The following is a 20,027-nucleotide window of genomic DNA, read 5'->3' as shown; positions in this document are numbered from 1 at the left end:
CCTTAATGGAAGTATTTGGCATCTTCCTTGCTACTTGATAGAAAAAAGTATCTTCCTAGCTATTGTATATAAGAAATTAAATTAAAATACTCAAATGAAAAACAAGAATTCGCCAGTGGTTAAAGAAATGGTAAGAGACAGTGATCCCACTTTTCTGCTTTGGAAATTCCTTAGATGCTGCAAACAAAGGATAAGGATGTAGAATTCAAGTGCAGCACATCAACAGGCCCTGGCCTTAGAGAAGTCAGTGCTGTCATTTTAAGACTCAGGGATAAAATTATCATGCAGTGAATGCCAAGTATGCAGTCAATACTTCTCAGCCACATAGTCAAGGGTTTTAATTTTGTCATCTTCCCAGTTCTACTATGTCTCAACAACTAACTCAAATAGGGATTTACTTCCTCTCAAAACATACTTAACTAGAAAATATTAAGCTTTATAAAGTTGTAAATTAATTTGTTGTATAATATATATTCTGAGAGAATGAAATGAGAATTAATCAAACTGTTAGCTTCTTTTCAAGAAAATAGAGGAATTTGTTTTCAAAATGCCAATTCACAAGTAGTTTTTTTTTTGTTTTTAGGGGGTTTTTTTGGGAGGGGGGGGCAAGGCAATGGGGTTAAGTGGCTTGCCCATGGTCACACAGCTAGGTAATTATTAAGTGCCTGGGGCCAGATTTGAACTCTGGTACTCATGACTCCAGGGCCAGTGCTCTATCCACTGCACCACCTAGCCACCCCCCACAAGTAGTTTTTATGATACATATGTTAAATTTAGTTACAAATCAATCATAAATTATTGTTATATAGAGGTACAATTCTAAACAATAAAATTTCTGTATAAAATATTGGCATACTTCAAGCAATGACCCCTTCATACAAGTAATAGAAACTTTCTAATACAAGAAAAAACAATAACAAAAACAGACATGCCAAATAAATTATGATGGAATTTGATTTTTGCAATCATGTTTCTAAACCTTTTTTTTCCTACTAAAGGAAGATAAAATGAGCTTAGTCCATAACACAATGGAAATGAATTTACAAATTAATCATAAAGACAGAGCAGCAAAAGATGAATTTATTTCCTAAAGGATTGCTTCCATATAATTTGCTATCCTTCATGTCATGAATAGTGCTTGACACTGGTAATTACTAGACTTTCATGTTAGTTGTATGTTCATTTGATTTTTGTTATTGCTGAGCATCTTAAAGCCAGAGAGGTGGCCAACTGAGTACAGAAGAAAGAATACATCGTTGGATATAGTCATTTTTGTTCAGCTGCTCTTTATTAGAAGAGAAAGTTCTACTGGAATTAGGAGAAAGGAATATATACTGGAAAGTGGCGCTGATATTTTAAAAATAGAAAACACCCTCAAAAACATAAATTGAACAATTTTTACAGAATTGTCACAAACCATCCCAAGAACCACCCCCTTAATAAAGGTACTTTACTTACATTCTCCCTACACCTTCATACATGTGAGTTTCATCTACCAAAGTCATAATTTCTGTATCTGTAAGATGTGCATGCTTTTTCGTTCTATTGAGTTGTTCAATCTGTATATCTGCAAGCTTCACTTTCTGCTGAGTATCAATAACTTTGGCTTGTAGTTCTGTGAAAGCCTAACCAAAAAAAAAAATCAAAAACCCAAGTCATTAATTTAGAGAATATTTGAGAACAAGTTAATAAATACAATTCAAAATACAATTTAAAATAAAATATGCAAGTTTAGCTTTAAATTTCACAAAGTTATGGTCTTATTACTTAACAATAAATGTAGAATAATAGTTAGCAATCAGTATTTAATGAGTACCTACTATGTGCAAGGAAATGTTCTTTGTACTGAAAATACAAATTCAACAAACATTTATAAAGCATCTATGGTGAATGCAGAGTTATAATCTAGTTGAGAAGACAGCACACATTAATAATAAAACAAAGTGGTATATAAATATCAAATGAATGGATTAGACAGTAAGTAATATAGGAGTTTAAGGAAGAAATGGAAAGAAAATGCAAAAAGTGTGAATTATTTATGTAATATAATGGTTCAGAATATAACTACTATAACAGAACAAAAAAAAAAAAAAAAGAAAGAAAATTCAGTTACGGAAACATATCTTGATTTACCCCCACAGAGACACCAAGCAAAATTCTACTATTGTTTACACAAATCCAGTGCTAGGAATAAACTCTGTCCATGGATACTCTTACTGAAGTACCTGGAATGATTTTCACATGCTGTCAAATTTACCTTAATAGCAGCATTTATGATTACTAAGGCATAGAAAAAATCTTATCTCAGCTTTCACTATCACTGAGTTTTCTCTCACTCATAATTGTTTCCGATTATCTAATTCTTGAAATTTTTCACACTGTCTCTATTAAATGACTAAGGGAAAGTTTAAAAATAAAATCCTTAGCCTACTTTAAACCAAAACACAAAACTGCTCTTCATTAAGAATTAATAATTAAGCCCATGATTAACTGAGTCAATTTCAACCTGCATTCAGGGTAAAACATGTTATTGCAATTTTTCTTATTTTTAACAACAAAAACAAATTCAATGCCCCAGAAGATGAATAAGATATATTGCTCATTGTAACTTCTCCCTCCTTCTCTTTCCCAGAAATCCTAAATTCATACTAAATTTAAGAGTAAAAATTTATTTTAGCAATTATTTTTCTAAGAGAGGAAATGTGGCTATGTAGTCTTGAAAACAGCAAGGCTAAATATATCATCAAAATACTGTGTCAGAGCACTAGAATCAGAAAATTAGGTCCTAGTCTTGGCTTTCCTACTTACTAGTTGTGAAATCCTGTCCAAATCATTTCAGTTCTCTGGGCTTAAGTTTCTTCTGAAAAATAAAGACTAATCAGATGATTTAAAAGACCCTTTCTATATTTCCAAAAATGGATTTTATTCAAAACAAAATGAGAAGTATGAACTGTGATCTTTTAAGCTCTAATCCAGTTCTCTGATTATATGACTGGATTCTAAGGACTATCATAAGTATTATAAAGACCTAATATTAATTTGGAAAATGTACATACCAAGAAGTCATAATTTAGACAGAAAATCTTAAACTTCTCCTTTTACTTTATGGGGAAAACTTATTTAGATTCCCCCCCCCAAGTAGCAAACCCCTGAGATGGCTTTTAAAAACAAATAAAAATAAACAAAATCCTCGAAAGTCTGGGGTGGCTAGATGACGCAGTGGATGGAGCACCAGCCCTGGAGTCAGGAGGACCTGAGTTCAAATCCGACCTCAGACACTTAATAATTACCTAGCTGTGTGGCCTTGGGCAAGCCACTTAACCCCATTTGCCTTGCAAAAAGCTTAAAAAAAAAACACCTGGCAGACCAAACTTCCCATTAAAAATCGGAGGGGGGCTGTAAAACTTTGGGGAAAGAGTTCCATTGGATACACGTAGGATTTATATAGTGCTATGAGATTTGCAGAGTGCTTTCCAGGACAATTCTGTAGGATGGATAGAATAAAAATTATTACCCCCTTTTTACAAATGGGAAAACTAAGGAGCAGACAGGTGAAGTGATTAGACCACAGTGTTAAATATTAGAGACAAAATTCCAAGGAACCCTTCAGACCAGGATACAAACCTGGGCATTCTAACTCCATATCCAGAGAACTTATAATTATACTGTACCAGCTCTCTGAATTGAAAGTAGCCTTTTAAATGATCTACTCCAGTTCCTTAATTTTATTAAGTTTTATCCATGCCTGTGTTAACAATACATTCTCTCTGGATAACAACCCCTCTGGTGAAGACCTCCTTTTGAGATCAAGAAAAAGAAAGTTGACTGACCTCAACTGCTTATGCATTCAACAATCTTCCTCCCTCTGCCAAGAGGGCAGCCAACTCCCGGTCCTCCCCTAGTGCCCTCAGAACAAGAGGAAGGCAGCTCCCTCAGCATGGAGTGAAAGACAGAAGCCCAGCAACGTGCCTGGCCCAAAGTCGGGGTCTGGCAAAACAAGGTGCCGCCTCAAGTCTACCCTGACTCTAGTTCCCCTTTCTGCGAACTAGGCACACTCTAATCCTCCGTTCCGATCTAATTCCTATTGATTTCTTTCTAAAGCTGCGCAGTCGGGTGCTTGAAGACACGAGCGACGCGGCCTCTGCGGGGCTTCTGGGGGCAGGGGTGGCGGGGGAGGGGGCGGGGGCCTGCTCCAAACACAAACAGTCTTGGAATCTCCCCAGCTCGGCTTTCTGTTCCGGAGGGGGTCCCTCTCTCACCACCACCCACGTCGCGGGGGCTCCACGCGTGGGCTGCAGTCCTTGGCACACAGGCCGAGATAGGGCAGCCCGATGGGTCGGGCCCGACCCCCGAGGCCCACAGCCCCAGCACGCGCGGAGAGGTTCTGGCCTTTGTGCGCTTCCCGGGAGCCCCCTTCCCTTCGTCATGCCAAGTGTCTCTCTCTCGACCTGCTCGCTCACGGGGCCCCTCGGACCCCCCGGGAACGACTCGACCCACTCAAGAGCCCCTTTTACCTTCTTCAACTCCAGATCCACGGGGGCAGCCATCTTGGTTCGAACTCTGCGCCTGCGCAGTGAGCAGCCGGAAGCACGTTGGGACACCTAGGGAAGGAATAGACCCACCCCAGACCTGCCTACCCTCTGCGCCTGCGCGGGAAAGCATCGCGTAGCTGTGTGCTGCTTCTCCTTAGGCTCCAGGTTTGGTGACTGTCTTTGCACTTTTGTCCCTTCATTCCATATTCTTCTTTTAACCACCTCTTTTGTGCTCTGTGGTGGCTACAAAAATAAATAGGCCTAGGGGCGGCTAGGTGGCGCTGACCCTGGAGTCAGGAGGACCTGAGTTCAAATCCTCAGACACTTAATAATTACCTAGCTATGTGGCCTTGGGCAAGCCACTTAATCTCATTGCCTTGTAAAAACTAAATAAATAAACAAACAAACAAATAAATAAATAGGACCTTTCCTCCAGGAACTCAGTGTTTAAAGGGAACATGTCATTGTTTGCCCTTCGTTCTAGAAGAGGACCCATGACTTCAGGGAGGTGATGCCATGACAAGCACATGAATTGGATTTGAGTGAGGGGGTGCTGTGCTAAGTCACCAGACTCACTTTCTCCTCCAGAGCCATCTAGGTCCAGCGGCCAGATATGGATTAGGACGACTGGAGATGGCCCTGGAAGAGGGAAGATAAAGCAAATTCACAAATATTAATTGAGTTTTTGAAAAGCGACAATACATGGTCTGTCAGTAAGACAATAATTTCCCTAATATACCAACTGATTCATTTACCCTCTCAGGGCCTTTGTTACCTAATCTGTAAAACAGAGAGTTGGACTTGATGGTCTAGAATGGTAGATCCATTTCAGGATTATAATCCTATTATTTAGGGAAATCCACTTAATAATTTGAAATTGTTCCATGATTTTTGTAGCAATAATATAGAAAGTTCACTGGACTTGGAATCAGAATTTAATTGGGTGTGACATCTTTCAGAGATTTAGGAAAGAGAAGTCACTTCATTTTCCTGAGCCTCACTTTTCTCATCTCTTTTTTTTGTATTTTTTTCTTTTTTTATAAGGCAATGGGGTTAAATGACTTGCCCAAGGCCACACAGCTAGGTAATTAGTAGGTCAAAATTGAAGTCAAATTTGAACTCAGGTCCTCCTGACTCCAGGGCTGGTGCTCTATCCACTGCCACCTAGCTGCCCTTTTTCTCATCTCTAAATGGTAATAATGATATCTGTAGGATCTTGACCTCTCAAGTTTGTTGCAACTCAATTGAAATTGTCATTACCATTTAAAAAAAAACTCATACAAAAAAGTTATCACTGTGTAACTATAAATCATACCATAACTTCAGAAATAACAAAATTGTAGATGACTCAAAAGGCAAGATAAAGACCTATATCTTAAGTAATCTATATCATATCACCAACAATAACTTTTATGTGAGAAGCATAAAATACATCATTAAAGATTTGTATGATCTGAAAAGGAGGTGGCAGGGTCATCCATGTAGCCAGAGAAAAGGAGATAACAAATAATTAAAATAGTAAATAACTAGAGCCCTAATCTATTTTTCTCCTTTGTGGAAGATTTGCCTTACCAATAAGAATTCTGCAAGATGAGAAGATTTGAAAGTACCAATTTGAGGTGCAGCAAGGTGGCGCAGTGGATAAAGCACCACAGGCCCTGGAGTCAGGAGTACCTGGGTTCAAATCCAGTCTCAGACACTTAACAATTACCTAGCTGTGTGGCCTTGGGCAAGCCACTTAACCCCATTTGCCTTGCAAAAACCTAAAAAAAAAAATTAATTAAAAACAAAAAAAAGAAAGTACCAGTTTGAAATTTCCACAAGTAGTACCAGCACCAGGAAAGTAAGCATAATATTGTAGGAGGATGCAAAGGGCAATGAGATCAAATAAAATAAGAAACCTAAGATAGCTGACAGGCTTGGGCAGGTTCTGAAGACACATTTAAGTCTATTATGTCTAAATACAATCCATTAGCATCTGGGTAGGCCCCACACATATCCAACCCTCTATAAAGTCATAAAACCACAGATTCAAGTTGATAAGGCAACAGTACTTTAATTTTGTCAGAGATCCCAAACCAATTGTAGGCTACTCCATGTTCCCTGACAATTTCCTTTAGCTTCCTTAGATAAGCCTAACTTGGCCATAATGAATGAATATCTGTGTACATTAGGAGTTGAATTAATTGATTACACATAAGTCAAGTTATGGGTAAAAGGTTAACTTTGGAGTCAGAAATATCTGGGTTCAAATTCTGCCTCTGACACATACTATTTGATAAATTTTAACCTCTAAAGTTGCTCTCAGGCAACAATCTAAGACAATTGTTTTCATGTTGTCTCTCCCATTAGAAGTGAACTCCTTGAGACTTTGCAGTATTTTTTGCCTTTCCAATGTGCTTAGCACAGTATCTATTACATTGTGGGAAAATATTTATTGACAGACTCATTATGTTCCGCAGAATTTACTCATCAGCAGTAAGCTCAAATGGAGGGTATGTCCACAGAGGAAATTCTCTACATTAATTAAACCACAGGTAGGCCCAGAGCAACTATCCAAAGTCAGGTGATGAATTGTAGGTCTGTTGTCTATGGACTAGACTTGCTAAATTCAGAGATGATTCTCATCAGATTGACTATAGAAAGAAGACGTTGTTGTTGTTGTTGTTGTTGTTGTCTTTTGCAAGGCAATGCTGTTAAGTGGCTTGCCCAAGGTCACACAGCTAGGTAATTATTAAGTGTCTGAGGCTGGATTTGAACTCAGGTACTCCTGACTCCAAGGCTGGTGCTCTATCCACTGTACCACCTAGCCGCCCAAGAAGAATTTTTTTTTAAATCACAAAGCATTTACTAAATTATAGAAGAGTTGAGAATCTTTTTTTTTTCTCTGTGTTAATCCCTCCTAATGTGGTATGGTAAGACACAAAAATAAGAAGGGATTAACATGAATTTCTTACTGACCTCATTTTTTTATTTGTTAACATTTTATTTGTTTTCCAATTATATACAATAGTAGTATCTACCTATCGTTTTTTGTAAGGTTTTGAATTTTACAATTTTTCCCCACCCTCCCTTCCCTCCCCCCACAGAATGCTGTCTGATAGTCTTTACATTGTTTCCATGCTATACATTGATGTAAATTGAATGTGTTATAAGAGTAAACATAAAAGTAAACATAACCTCCCCTCCCAAGAAGATGAGAAACCTCAAGAATAGAGAGAGGAAAAAAATATATACTTTAGCCTGTGTCCAGATTCCAATGGCTTTGTCTCTGGGGTGAGTTGCTTTCTTTATCATAAATCCACCAGAGAAGTTGCTTCAATATTTTTCCCACAGTTGTTATTGCCAGCTGTACCTCCACTCTATTCCCCCCCCCATCTCATTTATTCTATTCTCTCTTTCTCTCCCTTCATCCTGGCCCCGTCCAAAAGTGTGTTGTATCTGAGTACCCTCTCCCTCAATCTTCCCTCTCTTCTATCACCTATTTCCCCCTTCTCTCCTCCCATTCCCCCTTATCCCATCCCTTTCTTCTCATTTTTCTCTAGATTTCCTCACCCTATTAAGTGTGTATGTTATTTCCTCTCTGAGCCATTTCTGATGAGAATGAAGTCTCACTTGGGAATCTTCTTAAATAGAGAGGGAGCATACCCTTCAATGAAATATACATATATTTCAAATATAGATCCTTGAAATCCTAAAGAAAAGGTTATTTTCCTTCCTTGCTATGTTGAATTTAGAGGTTTATGGAGATCCTACACCTTCTTCATGGGAAAGAAACCAAATATCTAACTATAGAATGTGAGTCTCTGTCTTAACTGGTATGGCAAATATTAGACTAGAATTTGAGCTTTTCAAATCTATTTTTTGCTTGTATAGGAGAAAAGCTACTTCCTGTTATATGAGTAAAGGTAGAGATAGTTAAAGCCTAAGGCATCTGAAAGATGAAAGATGAGAAGAAGAGAAGAAAAGGGAACATTGATGAATAGCCTTTATATATTTAGTGAAATAAGAGGCAAGATCTCAGTTGAGAGGGTGGGGAGAGGGGAAATCATGGAAAGTCTGAGGAGAGATGTAAAGATTTGGAAAAGCTTTTATCAGATGTGAGTACATGTTACCCTGTTATTCTCTGACCAGTCTTGCCCTGTTAAGCCTCATTTTTGGATTGCTCTAACCATGCACTTCAGCTCATGTTCACTTCACCAATTGAAGATAGAAATTCACAAAACTTGGCTGACTGGATCTACTAACAAATTTATGTTGGATAAACTCAATTGGGCCCTTCCCACAGCAAAGCAATCCCCTTACACCTCCCTAATTGACTCACTATCCAACTTAACTCAACAACTTTTCCAAACATTTTCATCCCTCCTCAAACTTTCCATGACTTCCCCTCTCCCCACCCTCTCAGCTGAAAATCTTGCCACTTATTTCACTGAAAATATTAAGGCTCTTCCCCAACAGCTCCTTCTTCTCCCCTTCTCATCTCCCATCTTTCAGATACCTTAGGCTTCTAAACTATATCTGCCTTCACTCTTATATCACAAGAAGTAGCCTTTCTCCTGTGTGATTCCATTCTGTCCTGTCTTAGGCAGATTGCCCCTTTTATCATTCCCACTCTTTCATTTATCTTCAGTCTTTCCTATACACTCACTATTTCCCTATTACCAAAAAACATGCTTATGTCACATCCATTCTAAATAAATAAAAAAAAAACCTCATTTGATTCATCCACTCCCACTAGTTAGCATCATATGTTGCTCTTTCCTTTTCCTGTCTAAACTCCTTGAGAAGCTCATCTACAATAGATACCTTCACTCTACTTTCCTTACTGTGATCTCTTTTCTCTAGGTTTTCATGACATTATTCTCCTACCTCTTTGACCACTCCTCAGTGTGTCTGTGTCCAGACTATAGAAAGAAGACTTGTTGTTGTTGTTGTTGTTGTTGTCTTTTGCAAGGCAATGCGGTTAAGTGGCTTGCCCAAGGTCACACAGCTAGGTAATTATTAAGTGTCTGAGGCCTCATTTGAACTCAGGAACTCCTGACTCCAAGGCTGGTGCTCTATCCACTGTACCACCTAGCCGCCCAAGAAGAATTTTTTTTTAAATCACAAAGCATTTACTAAATTATAGAAGAGTTGAGAATCTTTTTTTTTTTGCTGAATCTTCATTTATATATTGCCCAATAAACATAGGCATCCTACAAGATTCTGACCTTCTGACTTTCTCTTCTTCCTCTATATTATTTCATTTGATAAACTAATTGGTTGCCATGGATTCAATTATCATCTTTCTATTGATGAATCTCAGTATCTAGCCTGTTAACCTCCCAGCTGACCTCCAGTATTTGTTTTATTTAAGGCAATGGGGTTAAGAGTGATTTGCCCAAGGTCACACAGCTAAGCAATTATTAAGTATTTGAGATCAGATTTGAACTCAGGTCCTTCTGACTCCAGGGCAGGTGCTTTATCCACTGAGCCACCTAGATGCCCCTGACCTACAGTATTACATCTCCAATTGCCTATTAGACATCTCAAGTCGGTTGTCACACAGACATCTTTAGTTCAACTTGCACAAAATTGAAATCATCCTTCCCCCAACCAAATTCTCCCATCTTTCTAACTTCTCTATTACTTTTGAGAGTGCCATCATCCTCTCAGTAACCAGGCTCACAATCTCAGTGTTATTAGCCTTCCACTCTCTATTACCCCATTATATTCAATCTGTTACCAAGTTCTAATGATTTTAATTTTATAACATGTCTTCTCTCCTCTAACATTAGTATAATACTGGCACAAACCCCAGGGAGCATCTAGGTTGCAAAGTGGCTAAGGGAACAGAGTGCTGACCCTGGAGTCAAGAAGACCAGAGTTCAAATTTGACCTCAGACTAATTACTAGCTATGTGACCCTGAACAAGTCATTTAAACCCCTCCTCCAAAAGAAAAAAAAGAACAAACCCCAGACCCTCATCATCTCATACCTGAATTATTACAATAATCTTTTTTTTTCAAGGCAATGGGGTTAAGTGGCTTGCCCAAGGCCACACAGCTAGGCAATTACTAAGTGTCTGAGGCCTCATTTGAACTCAGGAACTCCTGACTCCAAGGCTGGTGCTCTATCCACTGTGCCGCCTAGCTGCCCCTACAATGATCTTCTGATCAGTCTCAACTCTTTCCCAACTCTAATTCAATCTCTACTCAGCTGTCAAGTTGATCTTCCTAAAGATCTGACCATGTTAAGCCACTCCCCATCATGTCTAGGAACACCTATAATATTTCCTACTTGGTGTTCAAAGCTATTCATAAACTGGTTCCTTCCTACCTTTCCAGTTTTTTATTCTTTATTCACCCCTAAGTACTCTGCCATGATACTGGCCTTCTTGTTGCTGTTCAGTTGTGTCTGACTCTTTCTGACCCCATTTGGGGTTTTCTTGGCAAAGATACAGGAGTGGTTTGCCATTTCCTTTTCCAGTTTATTTTACCAATGAGAAAAATTGAGACCCAGGGTCACACAGCTGGTAAGTATCTGAGGTCTTCCTGATTCCAGGCCCAGCATTCTATCAACTTCACCACCTAACTGCCCTACTAGCCTTTTTACCTTCCTCAATCAAGATATGCATCTTCTGACCCCAGGCCTTTTCCTTGCCTGTCTTTCATATCTGGAATTCTTTCCCTCATTATCCTTGCTTCATGGTTTCCCTGGTGTCCTTCAAGTCCAGGGTAAAAATTTCACCTTCTACAAGAAGCCTTTCCTAATTTCCCTTCATTCTAGAGCCTTCCCTCTAAGAATGATCTCCAATTTATCCTCTATGTAGTTTCATTGTACATAGTTATTTGCATGTTGTCTCTGCTATTAGCCTATTTCTTTGAGAACAGGGCCTGGTTTGCATTATGTCTTTTGGGAGGGGTTTTAGTACAGTGGCTGGCACATAGTAGGCACTTTAAAAATGTTTATTGACTCACTGACTATATTCATGTTAACTATAATTAATTTCATAATATTTTTAAGCCCCCAAGCAAGAGATCATGAGACCAATACCCAAAATACTTGACCGATGGCAGAGAGTTGAGTTGCTTACAATGTCACAGTGATATTGTAGTGGCCATTTGTAGTCATTTTCTTGTTGCCATGCCAATCCTCATAATTTACCATAACTGTGCTTAAGACAAATTCCTTGAGGAGGAGAAAGGGGATATGGTAGGTGGGGAATAACCAAATGTGCAATTGAAAGGAGGGACATAATGGTAAGTGAGTCATGACAAGGCAGGACATTCCTACTATGAGTGCAATTATTCAGAATGCCCACCCTCCTAAGGATGTGTGAGTATAGAGCCCTAAGGGAGATTTCACAGTGATGGCACCTACAGCTAGCTAGTGGAAGTAGGCAGTATACCATTTGTCCCCAGAGCTTCACAAAGGTAGATGTAGAAGGAGTTTCCATCCAAAAACAACGGCACCCTGGGATAAGTCCTACTACTTATGTCTATGCCTTTTGACTCTCACAAAACTCAAATGTTGAGACAGTTTAGTATGATGTAATGGGAAGGTCACCAGACCTAAATTTAAATCACTACTCTGACACAGAATCATAGGATTTGAGAGCTGGAAGAGACCTCAGCAGCCATCTGGTCCAAACTATATATGAAAAGAATCCCCACTATTACATACCCAACAAGTAGTCCTCCAGCCCCTGTGTAAACCCTCAGAGAGAGGCAGTCCTAGATCCTGTGTGATCTTGGACAAATAAGTCACTGTACTTCTCTGGAATTAATTTGTCCTCATCTATAAAATGCAAGGGAAAAAATGACTTCTAAGGTCCCTTCAATCCTAGATTTATTCCGAGTACATAGCTCATAATGTTTTCTTGGAATTTTATGTAAAATAACTCTCTCTGAATCTTGTAGAAGAGACTTACACTTTGATAACACTACAGAATTTGTCTCACCTGGGTACTCACCCAGTGAATTGGTTGTGGAAACAGGCTGCTAGAGCCCCGGACTGAAACCTAATTGTCAGCCATCCCTGACCCAAGGATGTGATTCCTTTTGAGGTTTAACCAGCTTCCAAGTTTTGGTTTCTAAAGGAAGTAAGCAGCCCTTTCTCATGTCCCAACCCTACTCACCTTTGTTCAGTCAGCATTCCTCCTAATTGACACATCCCACATTCAGAGCTGCATTGTCAGTGTTCAGTCATCCCACCCTCCTGAGTCATATGATCTCTTTCCAATCTGTGTGATTGAAAATCTTTTTTGTCTACCCCATTTAGGAAAGCTCTGACTAGGGACAATTTGAAAGAACATATTGACCAATCCCCAAAGAGACATAGAACTACAAGGATGATACCCCTCCTTCTATTTTAGACCTTTGCTCTACCTTTACAACCCCATCCATGACTTTTGTTGTTGTTCAGTCATTTCAGTCATGTCTGACTCTTTGTGACCCCATTTGGGGTTTTCTTGGCAAAGATACTGGAGTGGTTTACCATTTTCTTTCCCAGCTCATTTCATAGATGAGGAAACCGAGGCAGAGTTAAGTGACTTGCTCAAGATCACCTAGGTAGTAACTGTCTGAGCCCAGATTTGACCTCAGATGAATCTTCTTGACTCCAGGCCCAGCAAGCTATCCACTGTACCACCTAGCCACTCCCCATCTCTTCCTATGGCGCTACCTTTTAAATATTGGCAGAATGAGACCTATTTAATATATCCAAAGATAGATTTTAGCCTCTAGGCTTTCTCCCATATCAATTTCACACCTGCATCATAGCATTAATTCTCAGAATATGAGCCTATAGGTTCTTCCTTATAGTCCTCCAGGCTGGTCTCTTGAAAATACATGTCTATAAACACTATTGTTCTATTAGAAACCAGGAGGGATGGGAATTCAGGGAAGCCTGGGGGGATTTGCATGAACTGATGCTGAGATGAGCAGAACCAGAAAAACACTGTACACCCTAACAGCAACATGGGGGCAATGATTGACCTTGATAGACACACTCATTCCATCAGTGCAACAATCAGGGACAATTTTGGACTGTCTGCAATGGAGAATATCATCTGTATCCAGATAAAGAACCATGAAGTTTGAAGAAAGTTCAAGGACTATTCCCTTTAATTTAGAAAAAAGAAATTGATATTTTATTGTCTGATCTTGTTATCTCTTATACTTTATGTTTCTTCCTTAAGGATATGATTTCTCTCTCATCACACTCAATTTGGATCAATGTACAACATGGAAACAATGTAAAGACTGACAAATTGCTTTCTGTGGGAGGATGGGGGGGGAGGGAAGTAAGATTGGGGGGAAATTGTAAAACTCAAAATAAATAAAATCTTTAATTAAAAAAAAAAAGAAAAGAAATGTCTATAGGACAAAGCCTATACTTTGGTTTCTAGAATGAATTTTTTTTTTGGTGGGAGCAGCAGAGGAATAGGGGACAAAATCTGTGATTTTAGTCACTATTGGGAACTTCTGGTGTGGAAATTCACTCTAATCTCTCTACCAGCAAATCTTCTATTACTTAGAGACTTAGAAAGTTACCTGGAATGAGCTTAAAGGTTAACTGGCCTATCCACAGTCAATGTGTGTCAGAAGCAGGACTTTAACTCTTATCTACCCAATTCCAAAGCTAGCCCTCTTTCACTAGATCATGCAATATAAGTATTTGCTAATATTTAATTTAATACAACAACCATCACAACAAATGTACATTTATTTTTTCATTAGTAGTTTGTTTGTTTTTTTATGGTGGTATGGACATTAGATAAGTGGTCCTTTGTCCAATCAATGTTCAAAACCCAGAATGGATTTGGATCAAATTTCAATAAATTGGTTCCCATCTCCTTTTTCTGTCTTTTTAAAAATTTCATTTTTATTCATCTTATATTAGTGAACCACACCATGTAACTATGAATTTTTAAAATAAAAAAGAAAAGCAAAAACAATGAGTTTATTGACAACCATTGTTCCCATCATCCCTACAAAGAATAAAGGTAAAAAAAACATGATTGAAATCAGGCACAATTTTGGGGTATTTGTGATGGAGAATACCGTCTGTATCCTGAGAAAGAACTGTGGAGTTCGAACAAAGACCAAAGACTATTACCTTTAATTTAGAAAAAAAAAAAAAATTATCTTATTATGTAATTTTGCTATCTCTTATACTTTATTTTTCTTCCTAAAGGATATGATTTCTCTCTCATCACTCTCAACTTAGATCAATGCATACCATGGAAACAATGTAAAGACTAACAGACTGCCTTCTGTGGGGCTGGTGGGAGGTAAGCGAGATTAGGGGAAAAATTGTAAAATTCTAAATAAATTTAAAGGAAAAAAGTAGCTGATGTAAGATATACCTGCTGAATTCTTTTCCAGGACTAAGCTTGTAATCCATTATAATTATACAGTATTTAGTTTACTACTTTTATTTAGTCTTTTCTTCATTATAGTTATGTTTGACCGTGCTTAATTTATTCTACCTCAGTTCATTCTACCTCAGTAAGTCCTTTGAGGGCAAGGACTGTCATTCTTTTGTGTATTTATGTCCCCTTAGAGATTCTAAGTCTTCTTACGCTTCTCTGAATTCTTCATATTCATCAATAAAGTGCTAATTTTTGTCAAGTAATTAGAATCATGATTCACTAATATTCTAGTACATTCACATACAATAACATGCTTGGTCCTCAGTAAATGGACATCAGACTGTTTTTGCCCTAGGCATTAGTAGATATAAATAAGTTTGGAGATGAAGGATATTTCTGGAGACAGAAACTTGGTATGGTGCTAGTTTCCTAATGAAATGACACCCTCATCTCAAAATGGTCTTAGTTCCCCAAGAAAGAATAAGAGTTTTACAGGAAACTGAGATTAGAAGCTAGAATTGATGAGTCACATCAGGTCAAACAGTTTTGATATACTTTATCACTTCTCATTACCAGAGTAAAGGTTTCTTGTATGGCAGCTAGGTAGTGCAGTGGATAGAGTCCTGAATTTTGAATCTGGAAGATTCATCTTCCTGAGTTCAAATCTGATCTCAGACACTTACTAGCAGTGTGACTCTGGGCAAGTCACTTTACCCTGTTTGCCTCAGTTTCCTTATCTATAAAATGAGTTGGAGATGGAAATGGAAAACTACTCCAGTATCTCTGCCAAGAAAACCCCCAAACCACCTGAGAGACACGAGTCACATACAATTGAACAACAAATTTTTATTCTAATCAATTAAATCACCAATATTCAAATATTCAAATTACTACACTTAGACTGGAATGTTGATAAAGTAGAACTGCCCTGGCCCCAGCAACTAGCACAGAGTCTTGTCCATAGGAAGTGTTTAACAAGTCTTTCTTGAGTACCTACTATATACCAAGTGCTTCTAAGTACTGGGGATAAAAATACAAAAATAAAACAATGCCTGTCTTCAGGAATTGTGGTTTCTGGGGAAATAATTTATAAATGTAAGTACATGCACCATATACATGAGGGTGGGAGTAAGTTGTTAAGAAAACCCTTGATCAATTTGTTTGTCCTTCATTCTTGAAGAAGATCATGACAGCAGGGAAAGGTCTTGTCATGATAAGCACATGATTTGGATTTGGGTGAGGGGGTACTCTGCTAAGTCACCAGTCTCACTTTCTCTTCCAGAGTCAACTGGTCCAGTGGTCAGATACGGATCAGGACTACTGGAGATGGCCCTGGATGCCAGTCAATCAGGGCTAAGTGACTTGCCCAAAGTCACACAGCTAGTAAGTGTCAAGTGTCTGAGGCTGGATTTGAACTCCTGCCTTCCTGACTCCAAGACCAGTGCTCTACCACAATTAGTGTCTGAGATCATAACTGATTGTTCTATCTACTGTGCCACCTAGCTATCTCACATATCATATAATAGATAACTTAAGTATTTGTTGATGGAATGAAGAATATGGAGGAATGTCAAATGGAAGAGGAATTAGATTTACTCTGCTTGACCAAAAAGTAAAAAAACTGGAAGCACTGAGTATATATTACAGAGAGGCAAATATAAGTTTAATATAAGGCAAAACTTCCTAAAAATAAACTAGTAGAATATACTGCTCACCAGATTATGGTCATGGTTCCTTATTAAATCTCTAAATGGAGACTAGATAACCACCTGTCAAGTCCAAGATGTTGTAGAAGGTAATCCTGATACCTAGACTAATAGGATGACCTATCCTTTCCTGTAAAGGTCACTTGGCTCCGTTCATTGACCTGGTTCTTTTCCATACTTCAAGACTCCCAACTTCAAAATAGTATTCCTAATTCTATATGTGTGTGTGTGTGTGTGTGTCTGTGTGTATGTTTCTGTGTGTGTGTATATATGTGTGATATGTATGTGTGCTGCTTCTATTTTATTTTAATTTTTTTATTTTAATTTTCAAATTCTATTCCTCTTACCCTTCCTTTCCATTGAGAAGACAAGAAATATAATACACATTGTACATATGAAGTCATGTAAAAAAATTTCCACAATAGCCAAGTTTTGAAAAAAAAACAAAAATAAATACAGGGGAAAATATAATTCACTTTGCATTCATAGTTCATCAGTTTTCTCTCTGGAGCTGGACATCCTTTTTCATCATGAGTCTTTTGGAATTGTCTTAGATCCTTGTATTTCTGGAACAAAGAGTATACTATACATCTATATAACATTTTAAAAATTGCAAAACACTTTACAAATAGTATTCCATGTGTTCCTCACAATAACCCTGGGAGATAGGTGTCATTATCGCCATTTTAAAAAATATTTTATTAATTTATTTTTCCAACTACATGTAACAGTAGTTTTCTTTTTTCTTTTTTTTTTAGGTTTTTGCAAGACAAATGGGGTTAAGTGGCTTGCCCAAGGCCACACAGCTAGGTAATTATTAAGTGTCCGAGACCGGATTTGAACCCAGGTACTCCTGACTCCAAGGTTGGTGCTTCATCCACTACGCCACCTAGCGACCCCCAGTGATCATTTTTTTTTTGCAAGCTTTTGAGTTTAACATTTTTCTCCCTTCCTCCTTTCCCTTCCCCTCCCCCCGACAGAAAGCAATCTAATATAGGCTATACATGTAAAGAATCATATCAAATGGAAAAATAATTAGAGAAAAACAATATATAAGACAACTTTTAAAAATTGAAGATAATAAGCTTTTAGTCTGTATTTAAACTCCACAGTTCCTTCTCTGAATATGGATGATATTTTCCATTACAAGTATTTTAGTATTGTCTTTGATTCTTGTACTGCTGAAGAGAACAAGTCCATCATTGTTGATCATCACCCAATGTTGCTGTAAATTTCAATAATGTTCTTTTTTTTTTTTTTTTTTTTTTAGGCTTTTGCTAGGCAATGGGGTTAAGTGGCTTGCCCAAGACCACACAGCTAGGTAATTATTAAGTGTCTGAGACCAAATTTGAACCCAGGTACTCCTGACTCCTGGGCCAGTGCTTTATCCACTGTGCTACCTAGCTGCCCCTTGAATAATGTTCTAGTTCTGTTCACTTTACTCAGCATCAGTTCATGTAAGTCTTTTCAACCTATTCTGAAATCCCATCCCTCATGATTGTTTTATAGAACAATAGTATTCCATTATATTCATAAAACTCTTTGGAGTATTCTTTTTTTTAATTTTTTTTTGCAAGGTAATGGGGTTAAGTGGCTTGCCCAAGGTCACACAGCTAGGTAATTTTTAAATGTCTGAGACCGAATTTGAACTCAGGTACTCCTGACTCCAGGGCCAGTGTTCTATCCACTGCGCCACCTAGCCGCACCATCTTTGGAGTATTCTTGACAAAGATAATGAAATGGTTTGCCATTTCCTTCTACAGCTCATTTGACAGATGAGGAAACTGAGGCATACAATGTTCAGTGACTTGCCTAGGATCATACAGCTACTAAATGTCTGAGGCCAAATTTGAACTCAGGAAAATGAGTCTTCAGGTCCAGCACACCATCCATTGTGCTACCTATTGTTACCCTGTAAGTATAGTTCAAAATTATTCTCCAGAATGATTGAACCAGTTCAAAGCTCCAAAATGAATGCATTAGTGTATCTACTTTTCCACATACCCTCTAGCATGTCATTTTCTATTTCTGCCATGTTAGTCAATCTGATGGGTTCAAAGTGATATCTTAGAGTTGTTTTAATTTGCATTTCTCTAATTATTAATGACTTCTAACCTTTTTAATTTGATTATTGATAGCTTTGGTTTCTTTTTTAAAAAATTGCCTGTTCATATCCTTTCATCATCAATTGGGGGAATGTCCCTTATTTTTATAAATTTGGCTCAGTTTTCTGTATATTTGACAAATAAGGTCTAAGAGAAACTTGTAAATTGTTCCTCCAATTTCCTGATTTTTTTTTTCTAATCTTGGCTGCATTAGTTTTCTTTGTACAAACGTTTTTTAATTTAAAGTAATCAAAATGATCCATTGTACCTCTTGAGATCCTTTATATCTCTCATTTGATCATGAATTCTTCCCTTAACCATAGATTTGACAGGCAATTTTTTCCATGTTTCCTTAATTTTCTTATGATATACACTTTTAATATTTAAATCTTATACCTAATTTGAGGTAATCCTGGTATACACTGTGAGATATTAGTCTATGCTTAACTTCTGCTAGATTGCTTTTAAGTTTTTCAAGAAATTTTTGTCAGATAATGAGTTCTTGCCCCTATATCTGGGATCTTTGGGTTTATAAAGTAGTACTCATGCATATTGAGTAACTAATCTATTCCATTGGTCAATCACTCTATTTCTTATCCAATATCAGATTGTTTTGATAACCTAATTCTGTCACACTACTCTGCTGCCCAAGAACATACTTCTCACAGCTTCCTCCACTCATTTACTTTGTTCCTTTCTTACTATATGATCACTCTACTACAAGAACCTATGGCCAATGGTGGCAGTGAAATAGAAATTCTCATTCTTTAAACTCATATCATGGGGCCCCAAGGCAAAAGGCAAAAGTGATCCATCCCCTCTCAAAATTAAAAGATTTTTCTTCCATAGTTGTCTTATCTCTAGACTGTCAGATGTCTACTCCTTGAAGTTGCTGACCATGAACTTTCTATTCCTTCTTCTAGCAATTAACTCCCTCTTACCTCTTTCTCTTAAAATTCCTGGCTTCCTTCAAGGGGAGACACTATCCTTCATCTAGCCACTGGCAAGCCACTTCCATCAGGAGAAACACTTTATACTTTGTTTTATACATTAATACCTATTTGTCAGTGTATCCACCCCTTCCATGATGTCATCAACTAGGGGTACCATGACCTCTACCTATTTACAAAATATATATGAGGTCATTGAGAGGGGGCACCCATAGTTGCAAGTAGTTGGAAGGATCAAGAAAAATCTTAGGTAAAATCTTTTCAACTGAATTTTGAGAAAGGGATTCCTAAAAATTGTCATAGTCAGAGGGAAGATGAGAAAGTTATTCGAGCTACAGAAGATACCTTTTTGCATAGGTACAGATGTGAGAGAG

At 37.9% G+C, this 20,027-nt stretch overlaps 1 protein-coding gene across 3 annotated transcripts in view; it reads right to left on the bottom strand.

Moving 5' to 3' along the window:
• PFDN1 (prefoldin subunit 1) overlaps positions 1-20,027 on the bottom strand; it is a 119,286-nt gene that overhangs the window by 79,956 nt on the left and 19,303 nt on the right. For 2 of the 3 annotated variants that reach the window (XM_074212846.1, XM_074212847.1), the window contains exons 1-2: positions 4,515-4,608; positions 1,459-1,625 (exon numbers count right to left, since the gene is read on the bottom strand). In XM_074212846.1, the coding sequence (XP_074068947.1) occupies positions 1,459-1,625; positions 4,515-4,547 (200 nt within the window). In that variant the 5' untranslated portion in view covers positions 4,548-4,608. Of the gene's footprint in view, positions 1-1,458; positions 1,626-4,514; positions 4,609-20,027 lie in introns of those variants that run through there. The other variant, XM_074212848.1, reaches the window with a different exon arrangement.

This window comes from Macrotis lagotis, chromosome 1 (genome assembly GCF_037893015.1).
Source record: "Macrotis lagotis isolate mMagLag1 chromosome 1, bilby.v1.9.chrom.fasta, whole genome shotgun sequence".
In the NCBI taxonomy this organism is placed as follows: Eukaryota; Metazoa; Chordata; class Mammalia; order Peramelemorphia; family Peramelidae; genus Macrotis; species Macrotis lagotis.
The sequence above is the reverse complement of the archived record's forward strand: the minus strand, read 5'-3'. Positions and strand labels throughout refer to the sequence as shown.